Consider the following 20,647-nt stretch of genomic DNA (forward strand, 5'->3'; position numbering starts at 1 on the left):
GAGCCTGTGAATAGTCCTTTTGATGTTAGGAAGGCTACTAGTGCTTTTAGCTAATAAGTTTAAGTGCTTTCCTGGATTGGGGCCATGGCAAATAGTTAAGCATTATATAGCTCAGGCATATTTGTGTTAAATTTATAGTTTGCGTCAGTCCACACCAATTTGCTCAATATGAGCAGGGAAAAGACATGAGATAACATTAGTTTTGCTGTTGTGGATATCTATGTAAGTATTAGAAAATTGCTGACTACTTTGCCTTGTCTTTTATTAGTTAAATCTATAAGAATAGCCTGAAAAGAAAACAAAGCAAAACAAACAAATAAACTAAAAAAGGAAGGAAAAAAACCACCACAAAAAAGCCCTTTACACGTTTAAAGGATAAGATAAATACTAGCTGCCTTTGTATTGAGTTATCCTACTTCATGGTTTAATGTATATGTTCATATTCAGTTTAAATACAAGCAACAAAATCCTGTAATACAATGTGGTTTTTGTTTTTTTTTTTTGGCTTTTCTATCATTAGACCTGGTATATTGAAGTTCTGTTGATAGGAAATATATGACAAACTGGGATTATCATGATTGTGACTAGTAAACCCTAAAAGTCCCTTATTATTTGCCATAGAAGGATGTAGAATGACTCTTCAAAATCACATCAATTCAATATTTGTTAGCAGCCTTACTTAGCAACTAGGGAGAAGGATATACTCAGAACTCTTTCTTGTACTTCTCTAAAATTTGTTAATTTGTTCCTTTTGTCTATTTTGCTGTGCAAGTGCATATTGTTTAGTGGATATAAAGTTCCTTGTATGTGCATCACATTCAGGTATAAATGGGTTCCTATGAAATGCAGCATGTGTTATGTGTAGAGCACACACTATTACAGGTTAGTAATAGAGTTTGTATTCCAAGACAATTAGTCTTAGAACACTAGTGTTAATTGAGATTTTTACTGTGCATCTGATCAGACAATATAATTAGGAACATTAAAAACTATCAGTCTTTTATTGGCTGACTTCATTACACCTCATTAGCAATCCTTCTGATTGCTCTGGAATAAGTGTCTCATTTCCCTCCTCAGTGCCATATTTTTTGTGCTCTTTCATAGACAAAGGAAAACATGTTGGCTAATGGTAAACTTGATGATTATAATGATGATGAAGAGAATGAAGACCTAATGTGGAGGTTACCCAAGGAAGAAACAGACTTTGAAGATGATTTTCTGGAGTATGATCAGGAGCATATCAAATTCATTGATAACATGCTAATGGGATCAGGGGCTTTTGTGAAGAAAATTTCACTCTCACACTTTTCAACCACTGATTCAAACTATGAATGGAAAGCACCCAAAAAGTCATCCCTGGGTAATGTTCAGTGTTCATCAGATTTCGATGATTTTGACTATAGCTCTTGGGATGCCATGTGCTACCTGGATCCTAGCAAGGCTGTTGAAGAGGATGATTTTGTAGTGGGCTTCTGGAATCCATCAGAAGAAAACTGTGGTGTCGATGCAGGAAAGCAGTCGATCTCCTACGACTTGCATACGGAGCAGTGTATTGCTGACAAGAGCATTGCAGACTGTGTGGAAGCCTTGCTGGGCTGCTATCTGACCAGCTGTGGTGAAAGAGCTGCTCAGCTCTTCCTGTGTTCATTGGGGCTGAAGGTGCTCCCTGTAATTAAAAAGACTGATTGGGAAGGCACTTTGTGTGCTACCAGAGAGAACTGTATCAGTGAGCAGAAAAATCTTTCACCAAACTCTGTTTCTGCTTCTGTAGTGAATTCAGAGCCTTCGCTGTGTAAAGACCTGGAGTATGGCTGTTTGAAGATTCCACCGAGGTGTATGTTTGATCACCCAGATGCTGAAAAAACCCTAAATCACCTTATTTCTGGTTTTGAAAACTTTGAGAAGAAAATAAATTACAGTTTTAAGAACAAGGCTTATCTTCTTCAGGCATTTACTCATGCCTCGTACCATTATAATACCATTACTGGTAAGTTGTCTGAAAGAAGCTTTACAGTTTTGTCCCATATTATAAATGCAAGAGAAGTAGTATGTATTGTGTTCCCTTACATAGTCTTTTTTCAGTCATCACATGTTAGTTTAAGAAGTTAAAAGTCTCTGAATACAAGGTCTTAGAAAATTATGGTTTGCTGTTATTTAGAGGGAGATACTTGCTCAGTCTGTATCTCAGTGATTATTCATGTTTTGACTTAATACAAATAAAATAGATTTACTGAAGACTTAACAAGTTTCGAAAAGGAGCAGCACTTACCACTGATGATGTATCACTAGCTGTGTATGGCTGACATTAGATTGTTTAACAAAGTAAGTTCCTGTAGAACTCTGGAAAATTGCTGTGTTCATATTTAGCAAATATATTTAACAAATTTGTCCCATAATTTAATCCCAAGAATATTATACTCTGTCTGTACTTCTGAAGACAAACTGTAGACTATACAACTTTTATGAGCTGAATAATCCAAAGGATTGCAGAGTATGGAGACTTCCCTTTGAAGCTGTGAATTTGAAGGTTTAATTTAAATCCAGGCATTTTATAGAGTAAATATTTAAAGTCAGAGTTGAAAGTAAATGGCTAAATCAGACTAGATATTAATTTCAGATTAATTGTTTCATGTTTCTGTACTTGATCTCATAAAAGATTTTACAGCAGTAGAAATCTGTATTTCTGCAATCTTTAATTGCTTTGCTTATACTAATTAATGTAGTATTTGTTCATTCTAAAACTTTTCATGTTTTCCTATCATAATAAGCAATCAAAAGCAAACCATAGTAAAATTCCAACCCTGTTTGAAGCGAATGGCAAATTCCTCTGCAGTCAGCAGTCTGAATTTTTCCCCATGGTGAATTGGTTCCTTATTCCAAGGAGTAAGAAAGTTCTGCTTTAATTAAAGAAATAAGTTATGCTGAAATGCTATTACACTGAGAAAGTTTTGACAAAACACTGAACTTTAGCTTCTCATTCTGTGTAATATTACCCACATATACATTTAGTTTTTACAAATATTTCACAAAGCATATAGAAGGTAGATGATTCTTTATATAAATGTATGGGCACAGTTACAGACACTTTGAGGCATAGTTCAAGTATATGTTGATGGTAGCAGAAGGTTTTGGTTTCATTTCTGTTTCCCAAGTAAGACAACTGAATTAGCAATTCACAGTTACCTGTAGCTTTTAATCTCGCAGAGTAGCTGTAGCAGTTGAGATCTGGCAGCATCTTAGGTTCAGCTGCTATAAAGGCAACTTAACACTAACCATTGCACTCTGGTGTTAACTTCTGCAGTAGTTTTGTCTTCCTGATCTGCCTACTTATGCCTATTGGCACACAAGAGGTTTTTTGCCTTTGTTTATGTTCTAGAAATAGATGTTCATAGCTCTCTGTTCCCATAAACCCTCTCAATTTTAAAAAAAGCAAAGAGTTGGCAATTTTAATTTCCGGTTTAAGAGATGTATTCGAGGTAGGAATCTTTGTTGAAGGTTTTTACTCTTTGGCAAATTAGACAAAAAAATCTCAGATTTTATGTTGCCCCTGCTTTTGATGCATTGATTTCTGGGGGTTTTTTTGGTGTTTTGAGTTTTGTTACAGTTTCCAGATCAGCCTGTTGGCAGAATCTCTTAATTTACTTTTTGATGTTTCTCAGCACTATGTGAAGATCTTGAGCATTCACTGATGATGAACACAAGTGTTTTGTTAGCCTGGCAAAATAACTTTTTCTTCAAAAGTGGCTTTAGTATTAGAGAAGTTCAGGTTTTGTCTTGATTTCTCTTTGTAATAATTCATTAACAGTCTCTGTAAACACAAAGATACCTGTTCTAAAAAACAAATTGTCCTCTCTGAGCATTGGTTAGTTCGTGGCAATGTACCAAACTTCTTGTCCAGAAAGGCCTGGAAAGAATGAATGCGTTAAACTTAATTGTGGTGTTGTACATTCTTTTCTTCCCAATTCTTTAAGATTGTTACCAGCGCTTAGAATTCCTGGGAGATGCAATTTTGGACTACCTCATAACCAAGCACCTTTATGAAGACCCACGGCAGCACTCTCCAGGAGTTCTGACTGACCTGCGATCTGCTCTAGTCAATAATACCATTTTTGCATCGTTAGCTGTAAAGTATGACTACCACAAGTACTTCAAAGCTGTCTCTCCTGAACTGTTTCATGTTATTGATGACTTTGTGCAGTTTCAAATGGAAAAGAACGAAATGCAAGGAATGGATTCTGAGGTTAGTGGCAGTACAAACAATGTGTTCAGTATCTGATTTGAAGCGTGGATTTCTTAGCGTTATGCATTTTTGCCATGTTTGATGCACACAGCAGCCCAAGAACAGGCTCGCAGTAATGCAACATGCACTGTGCAGAGTGAAATACAGTCTTCAGAAAGTATAAAATCAATTACAACTGTCAGGAATTAATTCATTTGAAAGCAGTTTGCCTCTAGGCTTTTGTGTGACACTTGATTTTAGTCACTCTTTTGTTTTTGTGTCATTGAGAACATGGGGACAGACACACACTTAGCTTGTTTCCTTTACTCACAGTGGAAGCACTGCTGTAACAAACTGGTGATGAAGAGTTGCTAAGTCACATAATGTTCACTTAGGGTAGAATATCTGTGCAGCACCATAAGCAATACTACCTTGGCACAATGCTGGGATTGTTAAATGTAGTACACTGATGGAGATTTCCTTTTCTCTTCTGCTGGTTTCTGGTGGGGCAGGTATTACTGCACTGTACTCAAGTCTGTTTGACATGCTCCTAGCACTTTATCTCTGCTGGCCAGGGAAACTTATGCATCTTTCAAATAAGCCACTTGAATAGTAGTTTGACTTAAGATCTGCAAACACAGGTCTTATCTTGTGCTGTAATGATAATGAACTTTTATTTCCTGGAGGATGTACTAAAATTAATTCATTTACATAAACTTCTTAGAAAATGTATGAGAGCAAGGACCTTGTGAGTCAAGTTCTAATCAGGATCTGGAATAGATGGACTTCTTATTATCCTTTCTTTAAAACTGTTATCCAGTAGATATCCATAATAGTTTGTCTTCTGAAAAACTGACTATTCTCTTAAAAATATTCTGTCTGAGAATTCCAGCACTAAATAAGCAAGTTAGCTTTGTCTTTAGTAATTCTTTTTGATAGACAATTTAAAAGCTTGGGAATCAAAATATTTCAGTCACATATGTAGTTACAGTCCTTGCACCCTGGTGCTGAGTGAAAACGTTTTATGGGAAGATTCAGAAAACATTGACTAAGGAATTTGTTACTGAAATTTAGATAATATAAGTTACTTTAGATTAGAGGATCAAACTATCTGTCTCGTTTTCTTCACAATATGAGTGAAAAGGCTAAGAACTTATGCTAAGAGCTCACAGCAGTGAGTTTTAGCTTTGTTCAGTTTTTGCTAGTCTGCAAAAAGATTTCCTAGAAACTTCCACCAAAGTTGCAACCAAATTGTGTGATAGCTGTTTCAAATAAAACCCTTGTTTCACTCCCTGTGCCTGCTCCCTATCTTGGTCTGGCACTGAATTTCTGAAACTCTTATTTAATCAGTCAATGCAAGAGTCTTTGTTTCTGCAGTCTATGCCAGCTAGACTGGTTTCCATGTGTGTCTCCACGTCATCTGCTTTTCTTTTTTTCAAATCTCACTTCTGAAACATCTGTTGTCCCTTGCCTTATAGCTCTTAGTTTCTCTCTCCTGTTATTTCAGTGTAACTCAAAAGTGCTTCAGTTTGCACTCGGTATGAAATACACTTTTCAAAACTATTGGATTTGTTTTTTAATGTCAAAATTCCCGTTTGGAGTGTTACACACATCAGGTCTGACTACTTGTTAGATTTATTTTGGGTAGAACTAGTTTATGAAGTATTATGGTCAGTCTTAAGAGGACTGAATCAGATTTTTCAGCCCCAAATAGCTGCCAAATGGAGGGAGAGGGTGGGAAGCTGCTGGGGGAGAATACTGACAGAGGCAGAGGAGCATAATAGTCAGAAACTTTGTTTTCAGGTTACATTCACCTAAGTCCAAACAAAGTATATTACACATTGTCAAGGTAATTTAGTAAAGGATGAGATTAGCTCAAGACCTTGAAGACATACTGAAAGTATAGTTTTGGTAATGAGAAAAGACTGTTGTCTTGGATTGGTAGCATAGCAAAAACTTTGCCTGCTGCATTTAAATACCTACGTGTGCCTGTTAGCTCAGTCTGGTGCTGCTGGTTTTCAGTTATTAATGGCTTATTTTACTAGTGCTCGTTTCATGCTTGTCTTCTGGGGTAAATAAGGTAAGGAAAGGTTTATCTGACTTTCATCCAGATATTAGACTTGGAAATTTTGAAAGTTTCCTTCTAGGAGATGTATAATGTATGAACTCTTCCTTTTTCATGAGTGGCTTTCTAGTATTAACTGACAGAGCTGAGTCTGTGTCTTACTGGAAAAAACAGCCCCATGGTGAAATCCTGCAGAATTATAGAAGGAATTCACAGAATATATATGTTCTCTGTACCTAATGGTGTTTGGGATTTTTTTTCACATTTGAAAAATGTTATATCCAGTAACTTGGTTTCATTGGGGAATAAATGAACAATTTCACTGTGGAGAGCTGTCAATTCAAAACTTAAAAGGAGCAGCACAGGATAGGATGTAAGAGAACTTACAGTTCTGAAGAGCTTTGTTTTATTTAAAGTGAAGCAATTGTTTCTCTCTTCTCTCCTTCTCTCCCCACCCTTGTCTTTTTTTAATTGCAAACAGCTCAGAAGATCTGAAGAAGATGAAGAAAAAGAGGAAGACATTGAAGTACCAAAGGCCATGGGGGATATATTTGAGTCCCTTGCTGGTGCCATTTATATGGATAGTGGAATGTCTTTGGAAATGGTTTGGCAAGTGTACTATCCAATGATGAGGCCATTAATAGGTATTGTCAGCTTCTGGAAAAATAGTAATAATGAAGTGCCATGTGCCATGGAAAGAACAAAGCTAATTGGGTTTTTTTTTTTACTTTCTTTTCCAAATAGAAAAGTTTTCTGCTAATGTGCCCCGTTCCCCAGTGCGAGAGCTGCTGGAAATGGAGCCAGAGACAGCCAAATTTAGGTAAGAATCTACTTCCTTTGGTACAGACTGACAGAAAATGTTTCTAAGCTGTGCTTTGTCAACTACTGAGGATTTTGAAGTGTCATGAAGTACTTGTAATTTCTTTGCTCTAAGCAGCTAACATGGTCATTGTGTCCATTGTTTTGGGGTTTGTGTTTTTTCCCTTGCATAGCTTGTAATGATTTCTGTTTAACTTTACTGCTTTAACTTCTGTAGAGCAGAGAATGTAGGTCTCTTATTTCACATTAACTTGCCTAGGCAGTAAGTAATTCTTGTGTATATTTTTGCAGTCCTGCAGAAAGAACTTACGACGGAAAGGTCAGAGTAACAGTGGAAGTTGTAGGAAAGGGAAAGTTTAAAGGTGTTGGCAGAAGCTACAGGATTGCCAAATCTGCAGCTGCGAGAAGAGCACTACGAAGCCTCAAAGCAAATCAACCTCAGGTCCCAAACAGCTGAGACTCCTCTTGAAAACAAATGAAATGGGGGAAAATAAATTGCGTACAAATAAAGCAAATTTAAAAAAAAAACAAAAACACAAACGTTGATGTTGAGAGGAACAAATTGGAAGACAGAATTTAAAGTTTGTTTGATAACAGAATAGATAACAAAACATTTAACATGTATAAAATTTTGGAACTAATTGTAGTTATAGTTTTTTGCGCAAACACAATCTTGTCTTCTTTCCTCACTTCTGCTTTGTTTAATCACGAGAGTGCTTTAATGATGACATTTAGCAAGTGTTCAGAATAATTGTTGTCAGGTCTTTTTGGTTTACTTTTATTGTCAGTACAGCTTTGCTTAGTGTTAGAGGGCCAGGGAGCTTATGCCTAATGCAGTTGCTAGATTTATATATAGTAACCTTGAAATTCTTCAATCTGTGCACTAGTGCCAGTCATAAAGCAGTTGATAAACTGTACTGGATGATTGGGTATAAGAAAGAATAAGTGTGCCAGTATTCTCCTTTTTATTTTCCTTTTTATTTTATTTTTTTTCTCTCCATGTCATCTTTTTACATTAAGATGGCATTCCCAATCATTATTGCACTTATTTGTTAGGGACAGACTTTGGATGAAATGGCTGGCATACCTTAGAGTGAAACTTCAGTTTCCTTATGCCACACAGTCTTGCATAAAAAAAAGGTTCTTGCCTTAAAAATTAATAAACCCTCATGAATAATCTTTAATTTCTGATCTTTTTTGGAACAAACTGTTTTACATTCCCTTCATTTTGTTATGCATTTTACAATGATACAGCTCTATATTTACAGTACAACTCATTACTATAGCTGTGACTTATTACAGGATTATAATAGAAATTATATTCATATATATGTAATTAGGTTATTTTTAACAATTCTGAGGAGGTGGTTAGTCTACAGTTTTTTTTATACCATGAATGAAATATGGTCTTTGGCTAAAAATTCCAATTTTACACAAACCTGCAAGCTAGATAGTTCCAATACTGGAAACAGCAATGAATTCTTGCACAGTGCAAACTGTCACTCTAACAAAATAACCTTAGACATATCACACCTAAGATATGCTGCAGATTTTATAGTCAATTGGTTACGTATTTAACAAACAGAGCACCTTTACACTTAGAGATATTTCCACGTAAATTTCTTACTGTACTTTTCAGAGTTGCATGCATAAATTTCATCTACCAAAGCTGTGCTGTTAAATAACATGAAAGTTGATGTTTGAGATATAACTGCCGTACTTTTGATACATCTGTGATTTAGGTCCTTAATTTAGAGAAACTAGCTCATTGGTGTTTTGGTCTACTGGGAGTGGGGGGGGAAATCATACTTTTATTTTTTAGGCTTTGCCTATACTTTAATTAGATTTTTGTAGGCACTCTTCACTTAAATACCTCAGTTCTTTTTTTTCTTTCCTTTTCCTTTTTGTTTTTGCATGCATTGTTTGGTTTTTTTTTTCTGTTTTGGTGCTATGTTTATATATTATGCTTGAAATTTTAATTTTTTGCACTGTAACTATAATACCTCTTAATTTACCTTTTAAAAAAAAAGCTGTGGGTCTCGTATTCCCACCAGTATCAGTAGAGGTTTGCTGCAATTTTGCCCTGTTAATTATGCTTGAAGTTTGAGAAAGCAGAGCAAGGTGTTTTAACGTTTTCCAGCACAATAGTTTGAACTTGATGCTGTGTCTTATGTATTAAATTACAAATAAATACTGTATTTCCTGCTTTTAAACCCTATTCCTTTCCTCACAAATGCACACTAAAACAAGAAAAAAAACCTGTCAGCTCTTGCTTTCTTAATGAAAAAATAAAATAAATGCCTTAGTGACAAGGGGCAGACATTAAACTTTTCTGAAATACAAATTCAAAAGTTCATATATTTTCTATCTCAGTCATTTTTCATTCTGCAAAAAGGACCATTCTTGTATTTGAAAGCAGCTTGTTAGAGTAGTCAGACCAAGCATTAAAATACTAGCTTATGAAAAATTCTAGCATTTGTTTGGTACTTCAGTCGTGAAAATATAACAGGGAGACATAAGACCTGCAAGTGTAAATGATATGGAACAATAAAAACATGCAGTCTAAATTTTCAGACATAAATTGCTCGAATTAGCTGTGTGAAAAACAAAGAGTCACTGATTGAAGTTGTAGCTCACTCTTTGCGATAGGACTGCAGTTTCTTAGGGGAAATGCACAATTACTGATGTTAACAATTGTGTGTTTCTGGCCAGACATCAGTCAGCAGATTAAACCAGACCATCTAGAAAGTCTTAAGTAGTTTTAACTGCATTAGGAAAAATTAAAATGTTAGTCTTTGAACGCCTAAAATTTGTTCCTGATTGTTGCAAGGTTATAGATTCTCAGGGGTTTCAGGTCATCGTTGGCAGTAAAGTGCTTACAGAGTATTTGGAGGCAAGGAAAAGTGAACTTGCTCTGTGTTTCAGAATCGTTTAATGATCACTTTGTTACTAGCTGAAGCCTATGAATTGGGAATGCAAAATGTGTAGTGGCTGACTATAAAGTAGTTTCTGCTGCTGCTGCGTTTTTAAATGCGTTTTTAATGCCGCATTTTCTCCAGTGTGACCTCATTGAAATCTTTTTAATCCTTTGAGGCAGAAAAATCCCTATGAGTTTCCATGTTATTCATCTGTGTGTTTTACCCTACAGTTGATATTATTTTGATATTGGACAGTGTATGCTATTAAAGACCTAAATCTGATCATTTGAAGGTTGGGATAGAAATCACTTGCCATGCTATAAGCACAAGTGTAAGTGGACTGTTGGAGCCCATCTTCAAAAGCAACCACACAGGCTCATCATAAAGCGTGTGGGGGTTAATTGGCATGAACCTTGGTTTTTTTATCTAAGTCCTGTTATACTGTACTTTAAACAGTCCTCCGAACTATGCTGCGTTTTGATTTTTACGGCTTTTTTTTTTTTGCGCTGTTCTGTTCATGTAGCACAAATAAGCATTGCACTTGGTACCATGCTTTACCTCATTTCAAGGAAAAAAAATGCTTAACAGAGAGGAAAAATGTGGTTTGGCCTTGCTGCTGTTCTGATTTACTGAATTTGAAAAAGATAGTTTTAATGCCTGCAATGTGTCATTTACTTGCACAACTTAAATAGGTCATTTGTAACGTCTGTGGCATTTTTACTGTATGTGGAAGAAATACAACAAAGGTGTGTAACAACTCTTGATTGTATTTTAAAGCTATTATTTTTCTACTACACCATTTTACTGTTATGTGAAGTAATGAAAATTAGAATGACCTCTGACACTCCAGTAATTATCTCTGAACAAACCAATGTATTACACATATTTTGGGGAGTTTTGGGGAGAAGACAGCTCCTAGTAATTTGGTCAACTAAATCTCTGCTCAGTCTGAATGCTGAGTGCCCAGTAGTGACTTCTGAAGTGTTTGTTCAGCTTGATGCTGCTAAAATCCATACAGAGAAAAAGCCTACTCTTTTTAAGTCTCATTACACAGTAGAATGTTGTGGCTGCAGGGTTTGGAACTTGGACAAGAACCAGTTTTGGTGCTGGGGAGGAACATAGTGGATGAGGTGCCAGATCCTCAGCTAGTGCAAATTGATGTAGTATCATTTTAATCAATGGAACTGCATTCTTTTTACATGCCTGAAGATCTTGTGCTTGTATGTGTGTTGCAGAATCTGAGTTTTCCTCCTTGTGAGCAAATCCAGAACCATCAACTGGAAAATGTGGGTGGGGTTTTATGTTACTGCATATGACATAACATATGCTACAGACTCTATGCATTTATCTGTATAAGAAGTTCTATCTTTGTATCCCAGTCACAGCAGCACACGGAATCTGAAAATGGCAAATAGCACCGTGGTCTGCTGTGACACTGCACTTGCCTCTGTCTGACAGTATTCTGGGTTTGTGTGTTTTGGATGGGGTTCCCTACGAAAACATTCTCGTGGAAATCTCAGTATTTATTACATGAGGGAAGCAAGAAGTGTTTTGATTTTTTTGGTACTTAATTACTGACATTGATCCTTTCCAATTGCTCTAATTTTCAAGAAGTTAAAGCTAATTTCTTTACTTTCATATTAGGTTTTAAACTTAAAACACTACAGTTCATGACCATGAAATGTAATCTAAGTATCAACTGTAACTCAATCTGAATTATGTTAGTAAATATCTAGAGGTCATTGTAGTATACTCCACTAGCAGTTAATTTTAACTTCTGTCAAAGCTAACTACATTTCTTAAAAATAAATTTTATCCAATAAAGTCCTTGGGGTTTTTTCCCTCTTTTATTTGAATGGCAACCACAGACTACTTTAATTGCTTAGTAGATGCACTCAGAATTTACTGCAGCAGCAAATTGGAGAGAAAAATGTTTGTGAACAATAATTGGAAATTGCAGGCATTTTTATTGTAAATAGTTTGACTGAAAAGATGGTTAAAATCAAGTAGAATGAATAACAAATATAATTTGATGGACAATAAAATATTTACCATCACATGCTGCAGCTGTCTTTAAGGGACATAAAATGTAATTCATTCATACTGTAATCATGCTGCAGAAGTTTGCAATCTGCACCTTATGGATCACAATTACCTTTAATAGTTTTTTGTAATAATTGTAGCTGAGTATATCTCCAATAAAGTTATGGTCTGTTCACCTTGGATTGTCGTTTTCCTTTTGTTTTTAATTCCTCTTAATCTCTCCATAAATCTTCTAGAGTTTACAAAAATATTGCTTTTCAGTCTGGGTCTAAATAAAAAAAATAATTTGTGAAAACAGTATTTCTCGACCTTGTTTAAAGACAAGTCTGCTTGTCTCCTTCCTCTGATGAATGAACTGTCTTTGTAGCTCTGTGAAGACTCTTAAGGGACACTCAGGTTAAAAATGATGGTGTACTTGGTACAGTTTGATCTCTGTGTTGACCATTGTACCTGCAGAATGTCTGTTGGAGCTGGGGGGCCCCAGAGCGCAAGGGTTCAGTAACACAGGTTTGCACGATGGGCACGTGTTATTCTTTAAACATGTGGCTATTAACTAATAGTCTGGGCATTAATAATGTCAATTTTAATAGTTTGTCTATTTGGTTCTTGTTAGTGTTTCACTTATCCTGAATGTCGAAAGCCAATTCCTAGAGTGTTCTGACTGGCACCCCAGTGTCATGTATCTTTTATGGGTAGACCTGCCAGGCAAAGGTCAGGAGTCTGTCTTCCTGAAAACTTAACAGTGCAGCAGTCAGTTCCTTGGCATCTGCAACAGGCAAGTTTTACTCCATGCTTTGTCTTAGGTTATAGAGAAAAGCCTGCTGAGCTGCTGATAGGCATGGCAGTACTTTTCTCTGGGACTTGGAGGAGGGTCAAATCACTCAAGTCCTTCAATGGTATCACAGAATCAGTTAGTTTGGAAGGCACCACATGGTTCATCTGGTCCAACCTCCAAGCTCCAGCAGGGCCACCCTAGAGCACATGGCTCAGGATTGTGTCCAGACAGTTCTTGAATATCTCCAGTGAGGGAGAATCCGTGACCTCTCTGGGCAATCTGTTCCAGTGCTCAGTGACTGCACAGGAAAGAAGTTGTTCCTCATATTCAGGTGGAATTTCCTCCATTTCAGTTTGTGCCCATTGCCTCTCTTTTTATTGGTTTCCACCACTGAGAACAATCTGGCTCCATTGTTTTGACACCCCCTGTTCATGTACTTGAATACATTAATGAGGTACCTCTTAGTCATCTCTTCTTAATTCCTTGTCTCAGCTGTAATGAAGGAAGCAATTCTCAGCTGAGAATATTGAACCCTGTGGATCTGGGGCTTTCCAGCTCTTTTTTTTTTTTTTTTCTACCTCTCTTTAGCTTCCACCCTGACACTGATGGCACCACTAAGGCCAAGTAGGCTAGTAAGCTGAAGTAGGGAATGACAAGACAGCCCTTACCTCTCAGTTCTAGCAAGTGAATCAAATGAGAAAACTTTGATTGCCCAAATTTTCTGCAGAAAAATAGGCCTGAAAAAAATAATCAAAAAAACAAAAGAATTAGTTGAAGATGCTGTTATCTTCCTGTTCATGGTGGCAGAATGAGATGAGGGATGAGCCATCTCAACTTGAGTGTGCAAGGACATGGTCCATCCCTTGCTGGGTGGTACTGTGAAGCATTCAGAGTTCTCCAGAAAGTCAAAGTGTAAAATTAATAAAGATTCTGCTTCAAAGGCAGGTGACCACATTTTTTGCCAGTATGGGAGCATCATCTCCTTGCTGTAGATTTTGAGCACAGCTTAATATTAATGGTGTTGAAACTGCATAATGTAAAATATCCTTTTTTAAAATTTAAGTATTCAGAATGCAGCAATAACTGAGTTCTTTCTGACCCCTGAGAGCACATTAGGTTTGACTTAAAAAAAGAGGAATAATAAACTTTAGTAAAGCTATAACATGAAGACAAATTTTCAGCATAGTTGTTATTTGTCCTGACAAACTTCAGTACTCACCCTATAGGAACTGAAGACAGAATACCTCTGTCTGTCTTGGGAAGAGTCTACAGGTACTGGTTTCTCACCTCCTAATTGCAAGAACAAATGTGTTTCATAATTATGTCAACAGAACTAAGATGTATTCAGTTATCTGCTATTATTCTTAAGTAAAACCCTACAGAAAAAGGAGTTTGAAAACTGGGGGAATAAGGTTATGAATATGCTTGTCCTGAAAAGAAAGTAACAAAGCCAATCATAACATCAAGTCCAGAAATGTAGAGGAGCAGATTTGGTGCTTGTCTGGGCTTCCCTTGACACTGCTGCTAGAGTCCAGGTGCAGGATCTGCTCCTTAGAGGAAATCTCCATGTCAATGGACACAGGCAGTGCTGACATGTAAGCAGGTTTTATTTTCCTCATAGCTCTGATTAGATCCTTCCTTATTGTAGAACATGAACAATACTTTCATTTTGGTGAGCAAAATAACTAAGGACCTTCACAATTTTATGGCAATGGTATCATTTACTTTGCTGCTTAACCATCTCCACTTACCTGGCTCACACTATTTTTTTGACATTATTTTTTATGTGTATTTTATAGGAAGTCTCATGCTAACTTTTAAATTGAAGTAATTTTCTTAACTTGAAAATTTCCTGTAGTTTTGAGTTCCTGTACAGCCCTCACTGAAGTCACTGGGAAGACATCCACTTGGGCTCTATAACTTGTGTGCATTTGAACTTAACACAAAAGTCCTTCAGACATAATAAGTGTAAATTCCAGATGTCGAGCAAAAGGTGAGAAACTGTGATGTGCAAAGGCAGCCTCTGCTGTTCTGCTTCTATTTTTTCAGGCTCTTAAGTAAAATGTGGCACTTTCACCAGCTGCCTACTTCTGAGACAACCCACCTACTGCAATGAATATCCAGCTGCTTGCTCCATTCTCTTTTGCCATGTGGTCAAGATTTGAGAGGGAAGGAACAAGAGCAGTCTTTGTCAGAGCTTTTAGTGACATCTAGGATGCTTGAACTGACTTCTGAGCATTTGGGCCCCTCAGCTATAAGAGACATTGAGGTGCTGGAGCATATCCAGAGAAGGACAATGAAGCTGGTGAAGAGTCTGAAGCACAAGTCTTATGAGGAGCAGCTGATGCTGTTAGAGACAAACCCTCCCTGAATTTGGTAGAGTCTCAGTAGCTTGATAGAGTCAAAATGGCTTGGAATAGAAGGGATCATAAAGATCATCTAGTTTCACCCTGCCCTGCCGTGGTTGGGGACACCTTCCACTGGACCAGGTTGCTCCAAGTCCCATCCAGCCTGGCAACAAACACTTCTAGGGATGAGGCATTCACAGCTTCTCTGCCTAGTCTAAGATCTGCCCTGTTCTCACACCACTATAGCAATTAATACTATTTTGCAGCACCAATTTTAAGAAATTATTGCTTTCAGGGTGATTCTAGCTGGAATAGCAGGGCATTATGTTCTGCCAGCAACACTCATCACCTTCTTCCCCAACTTTACATAGTACATGTGCTCTAGGCAAAAGAGATCTCATTATCCAAACAAGTGTGGCACAGGCAGCTGTATTCCCTGTCTGGCCAACTGACTGCTGTGCTGGCAAAAACCTTGCTTAAAACAAGGGCAAAAGTTCCTGGGACTCTGCCTCAACAACAGTGTGGAAGTTGCTGGTGGTGATGAGAAGGGATCTATGGAAGAGTTAGTAACCATTTTTTCCTGGACCGAATATTTTTCTGGGCTTTAAAAAGTTGCCCTTTCTGTGGGATCTGCCAGCTCGAAGGGTTCCTGCATGGAGAATGAATCACTGCCTGGCACAGAGGGATGAATTCCCAAAGAATGCCAGTCTTCTCAGCAGGTACAGCAAGGCAGAGGAGAAGGGCAAGTCAGACCTTCGCAATCCACCTTGCAGAGCTGAATCAAGCACACATCCTTGTCCATGCATGGCAGGAAGGAACCCCTCCTTATTTTACTTACCATTTAGTTGCAGCTACTGATTTAGTGTGAAATAACCATACAGCAACTTCTCAGGAAGGTTTCTTGTGAAGTAATGTTGGTTTATTGGCAGGTTAGCTCAGGTGAAGGGTTACTTAATGCAGCAGCTAAATAAATTGCCACACACCCTTTTGACACACAGACTGTAGGAACTAAACTGGACAGAGTCTTTGCTAGATATATAGCAGCTGCTTTTTGTATAGGATATGGTGTGCTGATACGTGTCAGGAAATCCCACAAACTGCCATGACTGAGGCAAGGAGTGATGGGGAACCTGCATAAACACCTGACATGTATCAACAAATAGAGAAAGTTGCAGCCTGGAAATATTTTGGAGGAAATGCCAAGATTCTGAGACACTTCAAATATACAGAGGAAGGGGAACAGACCTGGGCAGCTCAGCATGTAAATCAGCTCCCCAGAAAGGGGTGAGGGTCGTGGAGGAGGGCTGGGCAGTGGTGGGAACAGGCAGAACCAGTTTGCTTATTCCAACATCAAGTCTTAAGGTGTCAGTGGGACTTGAGGGAGAGACAGGGAAGAAGAGACCAGCTGAAGCAGAGCCTTGCAAGAAACAGGTTGACCTTGGCCACTGGGTACTGCAGGCATCACTGCGCAGTTTTTGCCACTTCCAACAGTCTTTAAGCATCAAGTATCCCTGAACTTATTCCTTTGATGCCTAAACCAAGTCCTGTAGAGTTTGTGACTCTTTGGATGTAACCCCTGTTAGGGGTCCATGTCTTAACTCAATAGTGAAAACTCTGCCTTGCATCCAAAGCAGGCTTTGGTGAGATGAGCCTGTGCCAACAGTAAAGCTACAGTTCTGTGCCAGCCACACCACAGGTAGCAGGCACAGTAGGGTGGTGTTCTGTAGGAAACTGGTTTTGTTCTTAGAGGTAAGACTGTAGTTGTGGCCTTCTGACAGCACTTTGCTTAAAATCCCCTCCTGTTTTCACCTTGGGATTCCTCATATTGAGAGCTGCATTTGCTCATCACCCACATTGGCATAACCTTCTCTCTTTTTTGGAGAAGCATCTCTGCCCTGAGCCTTCATCAGGATATGCCTCAAACTAAAGAGAAGCAGCTTAGGTTGGTTCTCTGGTTGAAGTCTAATAGGCAGGAGTGAGTCCATCAGTGGTGATTTTCAGGGCACAGATTCAGGGCTTTTGCCTGATTTCCTGGTAATGTTAATTCTAACCTAATATTTGTAAGTTGATTCCTTGCCATGATCAAAGAGGTTATGAGAAGGTCTTGAGTAAGACCAGGCTGGAGAGATATGGGGTGACATGAAGGCATAGGAGACTACTTTGGCAATTGTGGCAAGTATGAAGAGGCAGATGAAGCTGCAATTGGAGTTAACTGAGTAGCACAAACAGTTTTCAGTGTGTATGTAACAGCAGCCTCTGATAGCCAAGTTCTAACTGGATCAATTGCCTAGCCAAAAATCCATCTGGCTAATTTTTTCTAATATTGCATTATTTGTATACAGTTTCACCCAGTTGCCCACCACAGAGGTCTCTGGTCAGTGAGCTCCCATTTTCCTGTGGTTTACTGGAGCTGTAGCTGTTCTTGGGAAGTCTGGACAATTCAGTGTAGCAATACTGGAGATGGAGACTTCAAGACTTCAGCTTGAATCCCTCAGCAGTCAAGAGCTGCACCACAGGGAGTCTTATCCCTTTCCCTGACCTCACTCCTGAGGGTTGGAGCTGAAGGTTGCAGCTTGGCCCTGCAGTCAGGATTGCTCACCAGTGATGGTTAGGGCAAGAGTGGCCCAAATTGTGATATGTTGCTCCACAGCTGCTAGCACACCTCTCTCACCTGTAACTGTGATTATGCCTTGTATACGATGCTCCTGAGACTTGGCTATAATTTTCTCCACTCTCTGTCCCCAACCATCTCTCTCAACTGTCAGTGTTTATAATGGCTGTGCACAGCTCCTCTCCTCCCCTAACCCCTGCTCCACCCCAGAGGCAGCTGTATTTCCACAGTGAATGAAGCAATTCCTCTATGTGTGATTTTAAAGTGCTTTGGGACCCTCTGGGAGAGAAGGTGCAATTGTACAAGTACAAGATATTATTAAAACAGGAATCTGTGTAATAGGTGATAAATTTTGATACTGTATGTGTAATATAATATGACGGTTGTAAATCCAGTGAATTACCATAGGTATTTGCTGTGCAGTGTGTTTATGAATTGTTTGGGCAGGTGTTTTTCAAGTCCCAGTTTTTCACACGAAACATGAAGTATAAGACAGTTTAATAATTTTCCTTACTAGACTCCAATATGCCACAATTAGCTGCAGGAATGTTAGCACTTGATGCCTGAGCTTGGTTGCTGATTAAGTTCATGCATAAGAAGGTAAATGAAAAAAGCCGCAGAGAGAAAAGAGACCTGCACAACTAAACTTTTAGTTCTACCTTTGATCTCTTACAAGCAAATATCTTAAAGCTGCAGAAATCAATATTTTCAGTATTGTTCAAGTGTATTTTACATGTCCTTCCATATAGGTTAGAAGCAGTCTGTTTCCATTGCAATCCATTTGCATATCTAAAAGTTTATATCCCATAGTTATGCTGTTTATATTTATTGATGTGAAGGGATATCTGTCCTGCACATGTTATCTGAATCAAAGCTTGTTGTGTAGCTTTTAAATCAGATCCAAAATAATGTGATTCGGGATTACATATGGTCAGAATTCCTTATTTTTGTTTTTTACTGACTTCCACATAAAAAAAGACTTATAAGACCTTGAAAAAATCTTTCCCATCTCTGAAAAGAGAAGTGCTCTATTTCATTCTTCCATCTACTTTTGAACTATGAGCTAAACCTCATCCTGAGCTGATGTTACAACATGCAGCACAGTAGTAAACTATTGAGAGGTAGGGCTGAGAAAAGCTTTAAGTATAGAGACTGAAGAACATCTTTTCTATAATTATAGGTTTTTGTGAGTGTAAACTGAGCTGCCACCAATTTTATGAAAGCCTATTGCTGGTGTTCTTTGGACTGTGGAGTCCTTTGCTTGTCAAATAGGTGTTTGCAGCTCTAGGGGGTTGATGTGACTTACACGTCTCTATAACTATTGCACCTTCCAGTCTCTTTTCTCTCTGCTGCTTTTTTCATTTACCTTCTTATACGTGAATTTAATCAGCAACCAAGCTCAGGCATCAAGTGCTAACATTTCTGCAGCTAATTGTGGCATATTGGAGTCTAGTAAGGAATATTATTAAACTGTCTTATGCTTCACGTTCCGTGTGAAAAACTGGGACTTGAAAAACACCTTCCAGCGAAGCTCAGGGCCAGGTTTCACGTGTGCTGTGTCCCTACTGCTCCAGCTGATGCCCAGGGTGGCTGAAAGACCTGGTCATCGCCTCTCCCAGCCCCACCCCGCCATGGATCATGCCTTGCTGAGTGCCCAGGAGCTCAGCACCACTGAGATCAGACCCAGCACTGAGTGTTGCTGGATCTCACCAATGCCATGCTACAAGTTGGTAGTTTGGATGGAGTCTTACCTAAACATTTTCTTTCCCCTTGACTGGCGTGAGGAAGGCGCCTGCAGCTCACCCCCCTCCCTGCACCGTGCCTTGTGGATGTGTAAAAGCTGCCCTTGGCCCCAGATGATATGTTTGCATTTCATAATTAATGCTGAACTCGACTCGAGGCAGATACGAAGGGACGATTTTTTAACCAGATGTTGCAGGTCACTTGTAAGTTATTTGTCAAATAAGTTTCAGAGCACAAGCCGCTGCTTTTGCCATTGTAACCAAAGGCGTGTGCTGTTCAGCAGCAGTAATTACAAAGCCAGGGCAACGCAGGGAAAATTCATCTTATTTAAAAGTGTTTTAGTGTCACCAAACAGCTTGCTATGCCATTAGGCGAGTTTTGCTAGACACGTTCAAGTTGAGGATTTTAATTTGTTTGAAGTCTTCTCTAAAACAGAATTATGCTGGAGTTTACATAAAATGAGAGAATGACATGAAAAGTTTTAACTTAAGCAGCAAAATATAAAGGCTAATCTTATTTAAAAGTAATATGTGTGTCTTGATTGAGTGCCCAGATACACTCAACTGGGACATTTTAGTGGAATCGGTTCTAAGCTGTTACACTGAGTTATACAGAGTAGGTTTTCCTGAGCTCACATTGCCAGACCTGAAATACTCTTGTGGCTGCATTTAATAAAGAAACGAAAGTCTTGGGTAAGGGGATATGATTTTTTATGACAGAAGGAATGCAAATAACTTTTAGTCTCATTGCCTAGACCGGGTTTGGTCTGATTTGATGGAGTTTAATAATGACTTATAACCTGTGCTGACAATGTGCAGACCCGCACAACGTCATTTAACTCATTTATTCTGCTTGCTGTAAAAACAAAGAGATGGCAAATAAATATATGGAAAGTTCATTGTTTGTCAGAGGGCCCAAGCCAAAAGTTTTCAGTGACCTTTTAAAATATGGTCCCAGGCTAGTACTAAAATGTCTGTCACTCAGCGCACACACTTGCACAATTTGGCCTTTTAACCCGTGCATCTTGTTTTTCTCTCTTTCAACTGGTTGTATGAATTTCAAATCAGCTGCAGCTATTTAAGTTTTTGCATTGGAGGATTACTGTA

General features: G+C 38.3%; 1 protein-coding gene across 1 annotated transcript in view; it reads left to right on the forward strand.

The window, feature by feature from the left end:
* DICER1 (dicer 1, ribonuclease type III) overlaps positions 1 to 8,238 on the forward strand; it is a 33,448-nt gene extending 25,210 nt beyond the window's left edge. Inside the window, exons 19-23 of the mRNA XM_009074277.1 lie at positions 1,105 to 1,987; positions 3,972 to 4,240; positions 6,766 to 6,928; positions 7,029 to 7,104; positions 7,395 to 8,238. Of these exons, the coding sequence (XP_009072525.1) occupies positions 1,105 to 1,987; positions 3,972 to 4,240; positions 6,766 to 6,928; positions 7,029 to 7,104; positions 7,395 to 7,560 (1,557 nt within the window). The 3' untranslated portion in view covers positions 7,561 to 8,238. The remainder of the gene's footprint in view (positions 1 to 1,104; positions 1,988 to 3,971; positions 4,241 to 6,765; positions 6,929 to 7,028; positions 7,105 to 7,394) is intronic.
* The last annotated feature ends 12,409 nt before the right edge of the window (positions 8,239 to 20,647 follow it).

Source organism: Acanthisitta chloris, unplaced genomic scaffold (assembly GCF_000695815.1).
Source record: "Acanthisitta chloris isolate BGI_N310 unplaced genomic scaffold, ASM69581v1 scaffold2645, whole genome shotgun sequence".
Classification (NCBI taxonomy): domain Eukaryota; kingdom Metazoa; phylum Chordata; class Aves; order Passeriformes; family Acanthisittidae; genus Acanthisitta; species Acanthisitta chloris.